The 17124-nt window shown below is 48.8% G+C and overlaps 1 protein-coding gene across 1 annotated transcript in view; it reads right to left on the reverse strand.

The window, feature by feature from the left end:
- Positions 1 to 946: 946 nt before the first annotated feature.
- The window catches only part of ASXL1 (ASXL transcriptional regulator 1), a 68055-nt gene continuing 51877 nt past the window's right edge, over positions 947 to 17124 (reverse strand). Inside the window, exons 5-13 of the mRNA XM_059896723.1 lie at positions 11755 to 11875; positions 11581 to 11678; positions 10917 to 11010; positions 10306 to 10458; positions 8929 to 9092; positions 8737 to 8833; positions 7283 to 7388; positions 6364 to 6997; positions 947 to 5831 (exon numbers count right to left, since the gene is read on the reverse strand). Coding sequence (XP_059752706.1) covers positions 2910 to 5831; positions 6364 to 6997; positions 7283 to 7388; positions 8737 to 8833; positions 8929 to 9092; positions 10306 to 10458; positions 10917 to 11010; positions 11581 to 11678; positions 11755 to 11875 — 4389 coding nt within the window. The 3' untranslated portion in view covers positions 947 to 2909. The remainder of the gene's footprint in view (positions 5832 to 6363; positions 6998 to 7282; positions 7389 to 8736; positions 8834 to 8928; positions 9093 to 10305; positions 10459 to 10916; positions 11011 to 11580; positions 11679 to 11754; positions 11876 to 17124) is intronic.

Consider the following 17124-nt stretch of genomic DNA (forward strand, 5'->3'; position numbering starts at 1 on the left):
CTCAGTCCCACGCGAGCTAACAGGATGGAGTACTTCCTATGCGCCACACACTATGACTTTACGCAGTAGCAACTCTCAGCCCAAATCAGCGATGAGAAAGTTGCCAGGGGCTTAGTGACTTACCCCAACCACTGAGCTGGCAAGTAGCCAGGCCCCCACTCTAGCCCAGCGCACGTTCCGCCTCCCTGCTGAGATGCAGTTGGCAACGTCAGGTCCCAGCCCTGGCTTCCAACGCATTCTAAGCTCCTGCAGAAGTAACTGGGCAAACAGATTCCATGACATGAAGGCGCATGTACACCTCACCACCACCAGGCAGTTACCCAGGCACCACAGAGCCACCTGACCACGATTTCTCTCCCCGCACCTCGATCAAATCGCAGCACTGCAAAACTACAGCTCGCACTGCCCCAAAACATGTTCCAACGCGTGTAAAATCTACTTTCTCCAGTTCACGGGGAACTAATGGATACGTATTTTAATTAATCTTTAAAGTCAACCCCTGCAGTCTGCCATCCACTCAGGCTCGTCAACCAGCATCAGACCCCATTTCGGGCCGGCCCCTCCCTCACTGCTGCTGGTCACCCTCCCCGAGATCATCCGCCAGGAGGAATCCCTCGGGCAACCTCAGTCTCAGCAAGGCGGTTGGAATGAGCGCTGTGGAGGGACGTCACAGTTCACGGCTTTGATTCACGGGCGAAAAGGACCCCCATCGGCTTCATTAGATTTTGCTCCAGTCCACACGGTGGATAAATGGGTAAGTTCGCCACGTCACGCTCAGTCTGATGAAGACCAGCAACACTGACAAGTCGCACCTTTGGAACCAACGTCTCAAAAGAACCCCACACACTAGAAAATCAGCTCCAGCACCGAGGTGAAGTGAGCCGGGGTCTGCCAACCTTCCTCCCAGCCCAGCAAGGTGGCCGCAGAAGATGACCGAGACCACACGTGCAGGTTGTACAGGTTTATTTTTCCAAGACCACAGAGACATACAAGAGCAGTGCTTTCCCTGGCGGACCAGTTTCCAACTGTCCCCTAGGGTGGCCCCAAAGGTCACAGCAGAAGGAAGAAGAGGTTCAAACACGCTTGTGCCTCTGCTCCCTGTCTTTGGTAAACAGACTCTTGAAGTTGACAACCTGGACTTGGCCAATACTGCATTTAAATCACCACCACATCTTTGCCAACTTCCCACTCATGCTTCAGATGACAGAAATGCCACAATGGATGAAAAGTGGGGGAAAGAAAAGACCTTTCAGATGACATGAGACTTGCTGAAGTCATACCAATTTTACAGCTCACACAGATGCACTCACACAGGGAGACCTAAGTTCAACAAGGAAGATGCTCAACTCACAAGTCGAGGTACAAGAAATAAGGCAGGAAGCAGGGTGAGGTGACACAGCTATGGAGACATCTACTTGCTGGAAACGTGCTGGGAGAGACGCTGGCAGCTGGCATAGCTGTTTCTTCCTTAACTTGCTGTCAAAAGTATGTCCAGTGGAGCCCTGTGGCCCCAGGAAAGCATGGTCCCAGGTACCGCCGACAGGTGGGGAGCCCGGAGCCAGGTCCAGAAGGCCCACCTGGGGGCTGCCCAGGGCACTCACCCTTGAATCCAGAAGCACTTGACACTGGTGGTGGTGATTTGCCACACACGGCAGCGAGCCGCCAGTGAAGGTCGGAGGAGAAGAGATGAGGAGCGAGACGCATTCGCCCAGCAGCGAGCAGCCGGGCTGCCCGTGGCTCTGCAACTGCAGCAGGTCCACCGGCTGACCGGTGACAGGGCACCGGGCCAACTGGCAGGTCCCAAGTCAATCACTCCACCCCTCACGTCGGGCAGCACAGCACGCAGTGGCTCTGACACAGGTGGAGAGAAGTCAATTACACCACTTTAATGCAATGATGCCGAAGACGTAAAATAAGGGAGAGTCGTTCGTGTTCTCTGTACAATACATCCATTTACAGAATCGGCCAGTACTGTGTACAACATATAAATACATGATAAAACATTAGAGGTGCATAGAGCATACTTACAGAAGCCAGAAGTTCACTTTATACATCCAAGGGTAAAGAGTTAAAAATATAAAAATAAGAAAAACACACTGCTTTGAAATGTAAAATGACTTTCACATACACAGGTGCGTGGAGATGCCCACTCCCACAGAGTCCAAAGTGACGGAGGGGGTGTCGAGCAGACAAATTCACCTGCCAAACGTCTGGACACCTGACTTACAAGGAGGAAAGACAATCCTATGCCCGACCCATTGTCCAAGCAGGTCTATTCAAGGTTCCGAAAACTCCTGTGGGCCAGTGGATTATTCGGAGACAGGCAAGTCCCAAACTGGCTTCAGCAACAGAACCAAAGGTCAAACTGGCTCCATCAACTGGCAAATGACTGTGACCCTGAGGTCAGCAGGTTCTTAAGCCCCCTGGTGGGCACTGCTGGGAGTTGCTTTAACCCCGTGCTGGCTTCTTCCCCATCAACTCCCGGAGGAGCAGCAGGAGGAAAGACGGCAGGGAGGGGGCAGTGGAAGACTGACATTTCTACTCAGTTCGGGTAGGTTAGTCCCCTTGGTGGAGAACACAACCTTCTTGCTTCAGCTTCAAGTCCCTCTGAGTCTCAAGGAGGCTCCGCACGCCGCACCAGGCTCTGTCTGTGTGACAAGAGCTCGGGCTGGCCGGCCAGCCTTGGGCAGCCCAGCAACCTGCCCTACAGGAAACCCTTCCAGCAAAACCAGAAGGCTGACAAGTGGCCGAGGGGCTTTAGCACTACAGATTTTAGGGAGAGGCAAGAGAACTCTTGCCTAGAGAGACAGAGTCTATTTTTATCAACGATATTCTGTATACAGATTTAAGATCCATCATTATCAAAATACACACACTAAATATACAACTTTTCCCATGGCCATAATTTATTATCTCACCACAAGGCACAATACACAGAGCTTTGAGGGTCCAATACAGTCATCGTGACAGAACGCACCACAGCCCTGGCACATGATCATGGCTTTCAGGCTGCACGCACACTGGAGTGAGATGCTTTCCACCGTGCTTCTGTCGGTGAACATCTGCAAGGAAAGTGATGCGCTGTGGCTTGCACCAAAGTTTGCTTTGTGGCTCAGCTGCACCACACTTCCGGCAAGGCCTTTGGGAAAGGTGGGGGAGCTGGAGGAATAATTAAAGCTGGTGGAACTTAGTTGGAGTTTGGAAAGCTTCCCATAAAATGCCTGTTTGATGTTGAGCTGGGAGGGGATGGAAGAAGGCTCCAGAGGCTGACTGAGCCCTTTCCCAGGCTCTCGGGGTAATTTCCAGAAGGGCAAATCAAGGACAAAGGGCATCCCTTGCAAGTGATCCACCAGCTCCCGAGGACTAGGCCCCGCTACATTTCTGTTCTCTGCATTCGCCTTGAGAGGCCCCCCACCAAAAGTCTTCTCGCTCCTGACGCTGCCAACAGAGGCAGGCGGTGGCTTTGGAGCCCAGTCTTCCCTGGCAGTCTGTACCCCACCAGACACTGAGTTTTTGCTTGGCCCCGACTTCCTGCTGGGAAAATCGGGAGAGGCATCAGCAGGCAGAGGCGTTGGCTCCACAGGCCGGGGGCACTGAAGGGCTGCAGCCTCGTTTTTGGAGCCGAAGAGCTTCTTCCCTTGGCCTCCAGCACTGTTCTGATCACCCAGGGCCCGACCTGCCTGATCGGGACCCGAGGAGACCACATTTGGAGATGAGAAACAAGGGGCTCTCGAGGTAGTGAGATTTCCCGGACTCGTGCCTGGGGCAGCACTTGAATTACTGCACTGGGACAGGTCACCAGCTTCCTTCTGATCTTCAAAACTAAAGGGAGAGAGCTGCTCTTTGGAATCCACTTCTTCTACTTTCCCAGAGGCAGCCATTGGATTTGTCACCGGATATAGGGAGTCTAAACTCAGGGCGTGCTTGGAAATCTTTGGGGGCACTCCAGGAGCCTGGGCGGCCTCCAGCCTGGCGAGGCCGGTGCTTGCTTCACGGCTCTCAGGTAGAAGAGACTCCTTCGAAGCTCTTAAAGAACTGGGACTGCTACTGCCAACCTCACAACTGCTTTCCCCAGGGTCTTGCAAAGATCCCATACGCAGGGAGCCGCCACGGCTCTGCTCTGTCGTAAGTGGGAGTCGTGGGGATTCGGGTTTGCTGCCACCGTGGGCTGGACGAAGAACCTTCTCTAGGGGCAAGCTGCCCTGCAGCAACTGCATCACGAGGGGGTTAGTGGCCTCCACCGAGGACGCGAGCCTGCCCAGAGACACAGGCCTCGGCTGGTACTCGGTACTGGCCAGTAACAGGGAGTCCGGGATCTTCTGGGGAACCGCACATACTCGAGACACCCAGCTCTGTGGAGCAACCATCCCGTCTGTCCTTGTGACCAGACTCAGGTCACCGTTCACCTTGGAGAGTGAGGTGGAGCGGTTCCAACTGTGTTTCTCACCCTGCTCCACCGCTGAGGACCTCTTCGGCACTGCAGCTTCACTAGGCTCGGCCTCAGTGCTGTCCTCAGAGAAGTGGCCTTCAAAGTCAGAGGCTGTGTCTGTAGACTCGCTGTGAGGACTCAGCGCTTCAGAGTCTCCACTGATTTTCAGCTTTTCACCTTCCAGCTGTCTGCAGTCATGGCCGGTGCTGGCAACGCACCCTGGAGATGGCACTGTCCAGAGTGAAGCCAAGTTGTCGGAGGGATCCAGACCCTCCTCAGCTGTCAACCCCCCAGGTGACGCTGGAATGAGGGGAGCAGCTTTCTCCCACTCCTCTCCAACCTGCGGCTTAACAGATGGGACGTCTTCTCTAGGGTCGGGTTCAGGCTGTCCCACTGCCTTGTCATTTGACAGGCCAGGCATCCAAGGAGCAGCACCAGCGGAGATGGGAGCCTCGGTTTTCAAGTTTTCTTGTCTAGTAGCACTTTCCCTCGTGGGTGGGCCCGAGTCACCAAGTCCTGATTCGTCATCAAATGGTCTGTCCTGCAGGGAACCGGCCAATGATGGTTCAGGGATGGGACTGGGGGTCACATTCACAGGATCCTTCACGGTGGGATTACTGTCACTGTCTAGAGCCTGGCCGGTTCCTTCTTCTAATCCAACATCCCCCGCTAGAGCCTGAACAGGACTGTTCTCCAGGGGGATGGTGGGTCCTCGCTCCTCATTACCCCTTTCCCAGGAAGTGGTACCAGACCCACATTCAGTTCTACCTCCCAGATGCAACGCAGGCTGCTCAACTGATCGCTCAGGTGCCGGGGTTTTGGAGGGCAGTGGGGGTAAAGCCGGGCATGGCTGGTCCCCAGTGGGAGCAATGGGGAGTCGGGAAGCATCTTCCAGCCCGCTTCTGAGGCTATCTGGAACCCTCTGTCGTGGGTAGCTCTTCTCCTTTCTGAGAGAAGCCAGGTCCTCTCTCCTGGCTCTGGACACAGCAGTTCCAGGATGGACATGCTCACCATTTAGAGGACAAGGCGGCAGTAGTTGTGTTCGCTGTAGATCTGACGCACACTCTCCAGGGGTACCTGGGGCTCCCCTGGGCTCAGGGTGGCCACAGGCCTCACCACCATCACCACTGCCGATGCCTCTGCCACCTCCCTCATCGGTGGCCCCGCCGCCACCTCCACCCGGGCCACCCCCCCCTCCGATGGCAGTGGTGGCCGCCTCTCGATGGCAGTGGTGGCCTCTCGCCCCTCGGACCTGCAGAGCACGGGCTTTAATGTCTGCAAGGGTCCTGGTGCCAGTCCAGCCCCGGCAGGAGGACTCCGTGATGGGGACGATGCGGGGGCATATCTGGTAAGTGGGCTGACCTTTAACCACCCAGGGTGGTTTGATACGTGAAAGTTGAATCTGCAAGAGAAAAATAAGAAAAGTTTTAATTGACTGAACGCTCTGACCTAGGAACTGTAAAGCTAAATCGTGACCCTAGTAGCTTAGAGGTCATGGCCTAGGGAATCAAATCATTTTCCTTAAAAACGAAATAATCATGGTAAAATGGCTGTCCAAGATACCACACCATTCTGAGAAGATTCTGCTCAAGGGCTGTTATATGCCACACTTCTAAATTTAATTTCTGGTGGGACTGTGTGAGTCACTACACAAAAAATCTAACACCACCTAATAAAAGATTTTAAAACCCCAAAGGATTCTGACCTCTAGAGATAACTTCAACAGAGTGAACAACCAAGTTAGGAAGAAAAGAACTTTATCCCCCGATACTCAAGTCAGTCTCAAGAACGCCTCTCATACGGAGAGCTCTACACTCCCACATAATTAACACAAGGGCCCAGGGGGCTTTCTGTCCCTGCAAAGGAGCCCCACTAATCTCCTGTCCCTCAAAGGGGCCTGGGCTCAGGGCAGCCAGGATCAAACAGCCTCCTACCCGGATGGGCGGGACTTTGGGCTCCTCTTTGGTGGGCTGTGGCTTTTCGGTGTGAACACTTTCAATTGTGTTACGAAAGGACTGACGATCTTCAAGCCGGGGTTTCTTTTCGGGAAAGGATGCAGAGGCCGCCTGCTCAAAGGATTTCCTCTTCTGATCCTTGGGTTCCTGATCCACAGTCTCCTGAGGCAAGCTGGGAATTCTGTCTGGAGACGTGGAGACACGTGCCAGGTCGTCTGGATCGGGCTGGATCCGGGAAGCCACAGTTTCCACCGGGAATTCGGAACTCTCTGGGTTGGGTGCTGTGGAGGATGTGCCAGGCAGGTGGGGACCGCCCACCCCTGCGGCATCGGTCTTAGCCTCCCCATCCTTGTACAGGGGGATGTCTGGTGCCACAGACTGTGTGTCTTTAGCAACCTCTGCTTGTTCTGGCTCCTGTTTTTTGTACAGATTCCTTCGGGCTCTGGTTCGGAGATCTGGCCGAGAGCGTTTCTTGAAATGCCCATCTCGCTGCCGGGTGGCCGGGCCACGCTGCGGTCGTGTTGATTCTCCCGAGACACGCAAGTCACTCTTGATTTCAACCTCCTCCTGGCCCACATTCTGCTGCAATGACTCTTCTTTGCTTAAACCCAATCTGCAAACCAAACTCACATTATCAGTTACAGGGCAGAGAGGGCACATCCACTATGAATAATATACACCCAAATATTAGATCTCTCAGAACAAAATAAATCTGCATAGTATGTAACACTAACCACAGAAAAACCTATGTTAGCTTCCCCATGAATGGCATTAAGCTAAATGAGAGTCACTGCAATCTCCACATTCCTGGGTGACACAGCAGTATGCATGGCTTTGAGAACACCTGCCTCTGTCCCCCCAGAAACCACACTAGGACTCACAGCACCAAGGGCCTTACTTCTGTCCATAGTAGTCTTCGAAGAACTTTTCTTTCCATTGTTCCACCTTCTTTTCCTTCTCCATTTCCTGTCGTATCCTGACTTGCATCTCATGAGTGAATTCGCCTAGAGAGAAACAAAACTCTTCAAGTGGTGCCTTAAGGATATTAAGGTCTGTCTTAGGAAAAGCCAAATTTTGCAGTTCTACCATGTGAGGAGTTTTCAAAATAACATGTGACTCTGGTGAGCTTGGAAATCATTTTTTTAACCCTCACTATCTTCCTCACGCTGGCTCCTGTCTCCCCCAGAAGATCTCTCACATCGTGCTCTTATTCAGGACAGAACTAACACACCTATTATAAGGGAAATTTATTCTTCCCTCAGGTAATCAGTGCTTCAACAGCAAATAACACATTGATCAAAAAAGCAGAACAAAAATAAATAAACAAGAGAATCGTTCTTACTCCATGCGCAGAAAAAAGTTAACACAGCAGGCTCAGACAGGCCTGCTGACAAGGTGGGCCTCTGGCTGACATCTGGAACCTTGGATTTCAGGAGGGTCCCCACCCCATAACTGACAGGGAATGGCTCACTGTGCCTGAACAGTTGAAGCAAACCAGATGGTTTATGGCGAACACCTGCTTTCCTTTGGGGAATCTGGAATTTGGGTTTGGGTCAGACAGAGGCTTCCTACATGATCAGCTCCCAATAAAAACCATAGGCACCAAGTCCTTGACGAGCTTCCCAGCAGACTACACTTCACACGTGCGGTCACAACTCCTTGCTGAGGGAACTGAGCACATCCTGTGGGACGCCACCGGGAGAGGATCTCGGAAGTGTGCGCCTGGTTTCCCTGGACTACACCCCAGACGTCTTTCCCCTTTGCTAATTTTGTTCTGTATTCTTTCACTGAAATAAACTACAGCCATTGAGTACAACTACATGCTGTGTCCTGTGAGTCCTCCTAGCAAGTCATCGAACCTGGAGGGGAGTCTTGGGAGTCCTCCTAGCAAATCATCGAACCTGGAGGGGAGTCTTGGGGGCCTCCCAGTGCACTTCCCACGTAGCTTCCCCACGAAATTGAATTACGAGAAGCTAACAATCACTCCAAGTGGCAACATCTAAAAAGACAGAGCACCTGGTGGAACTTACCGAGTAGGTCAATGCCATGCTTACTGGAAAGAATAGGAGTTTATAGTTTTAATGATGAAGAGGCAATGCAGATGAATATATACACACAAAACAGTGAAAGCCCAAATACTCTTGTACCTTCTTTAGAGCTACGGGGCACATTAACATCCACCATGTCTATTAGAGGAAAGCCTGCCTTATACTAAATAATACCCCTTGGAAAAAAAAGAAAAAGACTGTTGAAAAATGAGTATTTGGGTTTTGGGTTTTAAATACCAGGAGACAAGTGACACCACACATGGCAGGCACCTTCCAAGCCGCTGGGACGAGAATGTTTACTCACCATCAGCCAGGCGTTCCCGCCAGCTCTGAGCCGCGTGGGTGAAAAACTCGTTGTTCAGCGCACTGCTGCTGAGACGCAACAGGCCATCGGTCCCCACCTGGAAGGATCAAGGCAAAAAAAAACAATAAAGAAACTTAGAAAGAGAACAGAAGCTAGCCCAGAGAGAGCAAAGAGGAAGCCACCCATCTGTACCTGTCTGTCCACTTCAGGCAGGAGGAAGAGGAGCTGCTGCTGGAAGTGGGACGGCAGGGCATGGAAGGTCCGAGAGTTGATCAGGGCCCGGAGGTTGGTGTTGACGAGAATGGACCCAGGCGTCTCAAAATCTATCTCTTCCCCTCTGTTGCGCTTCATTTGACCTGTGATTTTTCAAGCAGTAGGAAGCAAAATGTAGATTTTCAGCTTCTTAAACCAAAAAAGCAAATGCCAACTGAGGGAAAACTTTGGTGGCAGCACTCAAGCTACCCAGAACTTATCTGCACACAGTGAGCTCAATCATCCAGTCTACCCTACCCTATCGGCTACCATCAAACCTAAGAGAACACTTGGGCTTGCATCGTCTCAGACAAGACCCAGTAGCACGCTGTGTCACAGCCTGAAGGGACACTCTTCCCACAGAAAACCAGGCAAGGGGCAGGCTCTGAGCTTCCCTCCAAAGCTGGAGAAGAGGCTCCACAAAGCCCAGTGGGAGAACGAGGGAAGTCTAAAAGTGAATCCGGTTAGCATCCTACAGAAAAATCTGCAGAAGTCTTCTGTGAATGGGCTGGAGAGGTCTGACCTCCAGGCAGAAAGGTGCTAAGGGTTGTTTAAAGCCCACTGCAATGTCAATACCTCTCACAAAAGCCTCAGCAAATGGAATAGAGACCTGTGAGGCTTTAAGACTGAGCAAGGCTGATGAGCTGGAGAGCCTACAAGACAGCAAACCTAGCTGCCACTTGGGTGATGGTTTATTCTAATTTTCAGAAGCCAAGGTTAGTCTTCTTAATGATTTCATGTGGCCCATCTACAAAAACCCAGCATGTGGGCTTTGAGATATAAATCCGGAAATAGCAAACAGCATACTAGCCTTGCAAATAGCCCTACTGCGGGTGGGAGGTGCACACTACTGAACTTTTCTGCATAGCCCAAATTCAGCAAAGGCTTCCACCCCATATACTAACTAGGTTATAAAAAAGGGCATCTGACAGAGACTGCAGACGTTGAGAACAAACTTGGCAGGATGCTACCGAAGAAAGAAAACAAATGTTGGAATTCTTCACTGAGACACTCAGAAGCAATTTTCACTCACTTGAGCACTCACTAAGCAGTATCAAGGCAGGCACAGGCTAGGCCCTTACAGGGACATACAAGGAGCAATGTGGCACCATCTCTGCCCACAGGGAGTTCTCTCAGTCTAGCAGAGAAAAATCTATATGTGACATAACCAAAATACAAGGTAAAAACCAACAAAAAATAGAGGGCCACCTGAGAAGTAAAAATAAACTGTAAAGGAGTGGAGTAGAAGACATCATCTTCTCTCTAGGCCTGCAGGGGCCCCCTTACAGGCAGAGAAATGAGTGCCAAGCCACCTACCTGTGGCCGGCTTCCGGAAGCCTCTCAGGAGCGGGGCAGGGTCCCGGGCGACCTCGGCCTGGCCACGAATAGCAGCGCTGCCCAGGGCCAGAGAGCCACTGCTGCTGCTGGACGGGCTGCCGCTCTCGCCATCGGCGTGGCGGCCTGAGAACCCTGAAGGCACAGCATTCCACCGGTCAAAAGCATCACACGCCGCGCCCACGGCTCTCAGACAAGCTTACTTCTCCCAGCTCTCCCTGAGATGCTGCCAGCAACACCGGTGCTTCCATGGCCCAGCACTGGGCCGTCAGAGATCACCACCTCCTGGTCTGGCTTTAAGTTATCACGTAAGAATGCCAAACCGCCATCTTAGTTTGCACTGTATCTTCTACAAAGCACCTGCACACGCCTTCACGGGACCTTCACAACTGCCCCGTGAGGCCAGGGGAAGGGCGCCCAGCAGAGCCCATGCCGGAAGCTAGGTCGGCTCTCACCGCCACGGCATGCTGCCTGCCAGAGGAGGGCTCCTGACTCTACTGGCACGGTGCTACCTAGGCCAAGAGCTGCTGCCAGAGGGAGGCAGGTCCCCAGGACCTGAGGAAGAAGCATCACAATCATGAGTTTACACATACCTGATGCAGATTCCACGTGGGCCCCGTTTACCTTCAGAGGAGTCAGGACAACTCGAGGCAGCATCACCCCAGTCTTCTTCTTCTGCTTGTTTGCCTATTTTCCCAGAGGGGATACAAAAGGAGCCTGAGTCACCTGCAGGCCACAACAGCTGTCCCTCTCGACCATGTCTCCCTCGCTGTCTTGTAAAACAGAGTTAGTGTTCAAGCAGCACAGGCAGGTAATGCCAATAGTAGCAATGACTCATTCTACTGAGCCAGGTGCAGGCCACTGTGCCAAGCATCACCCCACACTGAAAAGAATGTGTTGCTCTCCCCACTTTACAGGTAAGGAATTTGCCCAAAGCTAGTGAGTGGCGGGGCTGCAATTCAAACTGATGACTCCCAAGCTCATGTTCTCCCCACTCCAACTTCTCCCTGAATGTTCCCAGGTTTTTCATAAATACAGACAAAATTATCCATCCATGGTAAAGAGAAAAAACAAATTGCTCTGCTCTCAGATCTACTACCCACTTTTCCTATGGCCCACTTTTAAATGGTACTAACAGGTGGAGACCAAAGTGATTTTCTCCACTCTTCAACACGCTCAGTTAACTGCAGGAGGAAGAGTCCTGTCTTGTGCCTGCCTCACTTATCCACCCAGCCTAGTCACCAACTCTCCCCCCACCTGTGAGGAAGCTCTGTAGCTGTCCCTGGGATTGGAATGAGGCCGACTCTGAGATTCGGTAGAACAGGAAGCATTAGAAGATGTTTCATCGAGAGAAACTGGAAGAGAGGGAAATAAAGGTTAGACCCTAGCGACTGCTTGTGGCTCTTCACCCATCTTGTCAAGGGCACTTACCATCATTTTCACCACTCACAGTGCTGGCTTCATTAGACCCACAGCTCTCCGCATCAGCTGTGTCCTCTGGCTCCTCTCCCTCCACCGCAGCCGGACTGCGAGACCACTGCAGGGCATCCTTCTGTGACAGCAAGGCACAACTCAGGTGAGCAAAACCCTACAAATCCTACAAGCACAGTAGTCATTCCTAAATGTGTACTGCTTTTGGAGAAGAGGGATTTAGAATATTGATTAAATTCCTATCCCTTTCTAATTGACCTCTTTTTCTCAGAAAGTTCTTCTCATACGTACATTAAGAAAGTTAGAGGGACTTCCCTGGTGGCACAGTGGTTCAGAATCCACCTGCCAATGCCGGGGACACGGGTTCGAGCCCTGGTCCAGGAGGACGCCACATGTCGTGGAGCGACTGAGCCCATGTGCCACAACTACTGAGTCTGAGCTCTAGAACTGCGAGCCACAACTACTGAGCCCACGAACCACAACTACTGAGCCCACATGCCTAGAGCCTGTGCTCCGCAACAAGAGAAGGCACCGCAAAATGAGAAGCCTGCACACCACAACGAAGAGTAGCTCCCGCTCGCCGCAACTAGAGAAAGCCCACGTGCAGCAACGAAGACCCAATGCAGCCAAAAATAAATTAAAAAAAAAAAGTTAGATACAATTTTGCATCTAATCATTCATTAAACATTTATGGGGTGCCTCCTATAAACTACACCATGCTAGTTCCGGGCGGCGGGTGGGGTGGGAATAAGGAGGGGAATCAGGGCCCTGCCTTCAAGGAGCTCAAATGAGTAGAGGACAAAGTCCAATCTATAACAATACAAAGCACAGTGATAGAAGGATACAGAGAGAACTGTAGCAGCCCAGAACAGGGAGCATCTAACTCACTGAGCTGGAGAAGAGGGCATGGAGGTACAGAAGGGGAATAAGGATCAGGGAGGTAAGGTTTCCAAGGAGATGTGTTGCCTGAGCTCACTTTTAAAAGAAGTCAGTAAATATGCAGATGGGTTGCCAGTGGGGAGGGAGAGGGAGTCTGAGGTAATGTGATGAGCCAATGTGGAAGAACATTCCAAATTCAAAGAAACCATAGACTTCAGTAGGTGTGTGGGAAACTGGATACGTGAGGAGGATAGAGAGACGGCAAGAGGGCTGATGATAATCATGGCTCTGTGCTGAGGGATTAAGACTGTGATTTTTTTAGAGTCTGAAGGATGTTAATCAGGAGAATGATCTGAGTTTTAGGAATTTCATTCTGTTAACCATGGGAAGTCTGGAGGCAGAAGAGGAGTTAGACTATGACAGAAATCTATTGAAAAGGATAAAGATCTAAACTAAAGTAAGATAGTGGGAACCAGGCTAGAGTGTAGAGGAGAGTTCCACTCCAAATTTCATCTCCTAACAAATACTTCTTCCAACAGTCTCTGTCATGGAGTCTCAAAATGAAACTCTACCCATCCCCAAGGAAAACTTAGGAGCTACCTCGAAACCAGGAAGGAGTATGAATGAATATTGGGGGATGGAGAGAGGCGGAGCAGATATAGATTGGGGTGGGGATGTCTTCTTTAAGTAAAAGTGTGTGAAAAAGAGTAGGTAAAATCATATTCTATCACTTAAAAATATGCCAGAAATTTACAAGGAAAATCCACAAAATTCTAACTCATCAATTCCATGGATTCCTTGATCCACTATATAGTAGCCTCCCCTTATCTGAGGGGTTTTTTCAATTTCCACAATCAACCATGGTCGAAAAATATTAAATGGAAAGTAGCAGAAATAAACAACCCATTGGTTTCAAACTGCACGCTGTTCTGAGCAGTGTGCTAAAATCTCACACTGTCCAGTTCCGACCTACCTGGGACGTGGATCATTTGTTTGTCCAGTGTAGCCCACCCATTAGTCACTGAGTGCCCATCTCAGTTATCAGATCGACTGTCATGGTATCACAGCACTTGTGTTCAAGAAACTCTTCACTTTACTTAATAATGGTCCCAAAGGCAAGCGTAGTGGTGCTGGCACTTCTTGCTCTGCCTGATTTATACTTTCTTAGTGTACCTAATATATAAATTAAATTTTATCATAGGTATGTATGTATAGGTAAAAACATAGTATATATATAGTTAGGTACTATCCACAGTTTCAGGCATCCACTTGGGGTCCTGGAATATATTCCCTCACAGACAACGGGGGACTACTATATTAAGTCTTCATCAGTTTATTTTCATTAATTTAAGCCAACATCAGGCTGACTTAAATTAATAAAAAAGAAAACGGCTTTTTATATCTTTCTCTCTTTTCCCTACCAACGATAAATGCTCCTCACAGGATCAAAAGCCAAAGAATATTTTTAGTATTAATCTTGCAATTAGGCTTACTGACTGCCATGTTCTTGGAATGATGCAACAAATTTATTCCCTGAATCATACAGGCAAACTAAGACAAAATACTCATTTAATGAAGAAAAGAGGTCTATTACATTGTCAAAACTGACCCCAAAACTCCAGTTCTGGCAAGAGTGTGGGAAAATCACACATACACTGTTGCTGAGAGTAAAAATGGTATAAAAAGGTTTATACACAGCCAGTGGGAAAGTAAACTGTAAGCAAAAATCTAAAAACTGTATATACCTTTTAACCCAACACTTGTAAGACTCACCCAGGATATTATCTTAAAAAGGAGAAAATCAATCGATTGAACTACATTAAAATTAATACCCTCTGTTCAGCAAATGATACCATTAATAGAGTAAAAAGGGTAAAAGCTACCTACAGAGTTGAAGATGAGATCTGCAGTTCATATAACCAATAAAGAATTTGTATCTAGACTGCATACGTCAATAAGAAAAAGGCAACCCAGGGACTTCCCTGGCAGTCTAGTGGTTAGGACTCTGCTTCCACTGAAGGGGGCACGTGTTTGATCCCTAGCTCAGGAACTAAGATGCCGCATGCCACGCGGCACGGCCAAAAAAAAAAAAAAAAAAAAGAGAGAGAGAAAAAGGCAACCAGTAAGAAAAATAGGCAGACCTGAATTAGGCACTGTACCAAAGAGGATATCCAAATGGCCAACATTCACACGAAAAGGTATTTAACCTCAATAAAGTAAGGAAGACACAAAACAATGCAAATTAAAACCACAATGAGATGATATCACATCCACAAGAATGGCTAAAATTAAAGTTTAACAATACCAAGTAGTGCTAATGAGGATGTGGAACAGGGAACAGGTACACTGAAAATGGATCCAGGCATTTAAGAATGTGGTTTGGCATTATCTGCTACACTTGAAGATACAAATATCCTATAACCCAGCAATGTCAGTCCTAGGTTTGGATTCCCTAGGGAAATACATGCATGTACACATCAGATGTTCATGACAGCGTCATTTGTAACTTCGGCTATAAACAGAGTGCCCATCAGTAGAATCACTACGTGGATTGACTGATGTATTGATCAATACTCAATAAATGGATATTATACAATAATGAAAAAAAGAACGAACTACAGCTACTCACAACAACATGGATGAACTGCATTGTGCTTATGCAGGAGAATGTCCTTGGATCAATGTATACCCCTTGTGTCCTTTCCCTTATTTTTTTAAATTGAGGTACAATTTACAAAGACTGAAATGTATACTATCTGATTAGTTTTGACAAATGCGTATCAAGGGACTTCCCTGGTGGTGCAGTGGTTAAGAATCCGCCTGCCAACGCAGGGGACACGGGTTCGAGCCCTGGTTTGGGAAGATCCCACATGCCATGGAGCAACTAAGCCCGTGTGCCACTACTGAACCTGCAAGCCACAACAACTGAGCCCACATGCCACAACTACTGAAGCCCGCACACCTTGAGCCTGTGCTCCACAACAAGAGAAGCCACCGCAATGAGAAGCCCATGTACTGCAACAAAGAGTAGCCCCTACTCACTGCAACTAGAGAAAGCCCACACACAACAACAAAGACCCAACGCAGTCAAAAATAAATAAATAAATTTATTTTATTTTATTTTTTAATTTAAATTTATTTATTTATTTTTTGGCTGCATTGGGTCTTCGTTGCTACGCACAGGCTTTCTCTAGTTGCGGCAAGCGGGGGCTACTCTTTGTTGCAGTGTGCGTGGGCTTCTCACTGCAGTGGCTTCTCTTGTTGCGGAGCATGGGCTCTACGTGTGTGGGCTTCAGTAGTTGTGGCATGCGGGCTCAGTAGTTGTGGCTCACAGGCTCTAGAGTGCAGGCTCAGTAGTTGTGGCACACAGGCTTAGTTGCTCCACGGCATGTGGGATCTTCCCAGACCAGGGCCTGAACCCGTGTCCCCTGCATTGGCAGGCGGATTCTTAACCACTGTGCCACCAGGGAAGCCCAATAAGTTTATTTCTAAAAATGCATACCAAGATATAGAACACACCCAACACTCCTAAAAGTTCCCTTGTGCCCCTTCCTAGTCAATCCCCACTCTACACTGCCCCTCCCACCCCACAGAGACAATGGTTGTTCCAATTTCTACCACCAAAAATTATTTTTGCCTACTTTTGTTCTACATGTAAATGCAATCATACAGTAGGTACTCTCTTTTGTCTGGCTTCTTCCGCTCAGTCTCATGTCTATCAGAGTCATCCATGCTGCTGCATACATCAGTAGTTCATTACTTGTTATTACAGAGTAGCATTCATATGCAACCATTTGTTTATCTATTCTCCTGTTGAAGGCATTTGGGTAATTTCCACATTTGGGCTATTATGAACAAAGCTACTCTGAACATTCTTCTACACAGCTTTTATCGACATGTTTTCATTTTTCCTGAGTAAATATCTAAGAATAGAACTGTGGGGGTATAGGTTCAACTTTATTAAAAAAAAAAAAAAAAAAAAAAGCCGAGGATTTACACTCCCAGCAACACTGTATGAGAGTTCCAGGTGCTCCACATCCTCACCAACATTTGGTGGTATCAGTCTTATTTTAGCCATTCTAATGCAGTGAGTACCTCACTATGGCTTTAATTTTCATTTTCCTGATGACTAAAGATATTGAGCGCATTTTTATGTGCTTACTGGCCATTCTCATATTTTCCTTTCTGAAGCTTTTTTTTGTTTTGTTTTGTTTTGTTTGTTTTTTTTTTAATGTCTGAAACATTTATATTAACATATTTCCATACATATTTCCATACAAGTACAAATATAAGATTTTTAGAAATTTCATGTAATGTCTGAAACACTTTTTGAAGTTTTTGTTCAAGTGTTTTTATTTGTTTAAAAAAAAAAAAAAGGGAATTCCCTGGTGGTCCAGTGGTTAGGACACTCAGCACTCCACTGCAGGGGTCACAGATTCGATCCCTGGTTGGGGAACTAAGATCCTGAAAGCTGCATGGCCAAAAACCCCA

Source organism: Balaenoptera ricei, chromosome 15 (genome assembly GCF_028023285.1).
Source record: "Balaenoptera ricei isolate mBalRic1 chromosome 15, mBalRic1.hap2, whole genome shotgun sequence".
Taxonomy (NCBI): domain Eukaryota; kingdom Metazoa; phylum Chordata; class Mammalia; order Artiodactyla; family Balaenopteridae; genus Balaenoptera; species Balaenoptera ricei.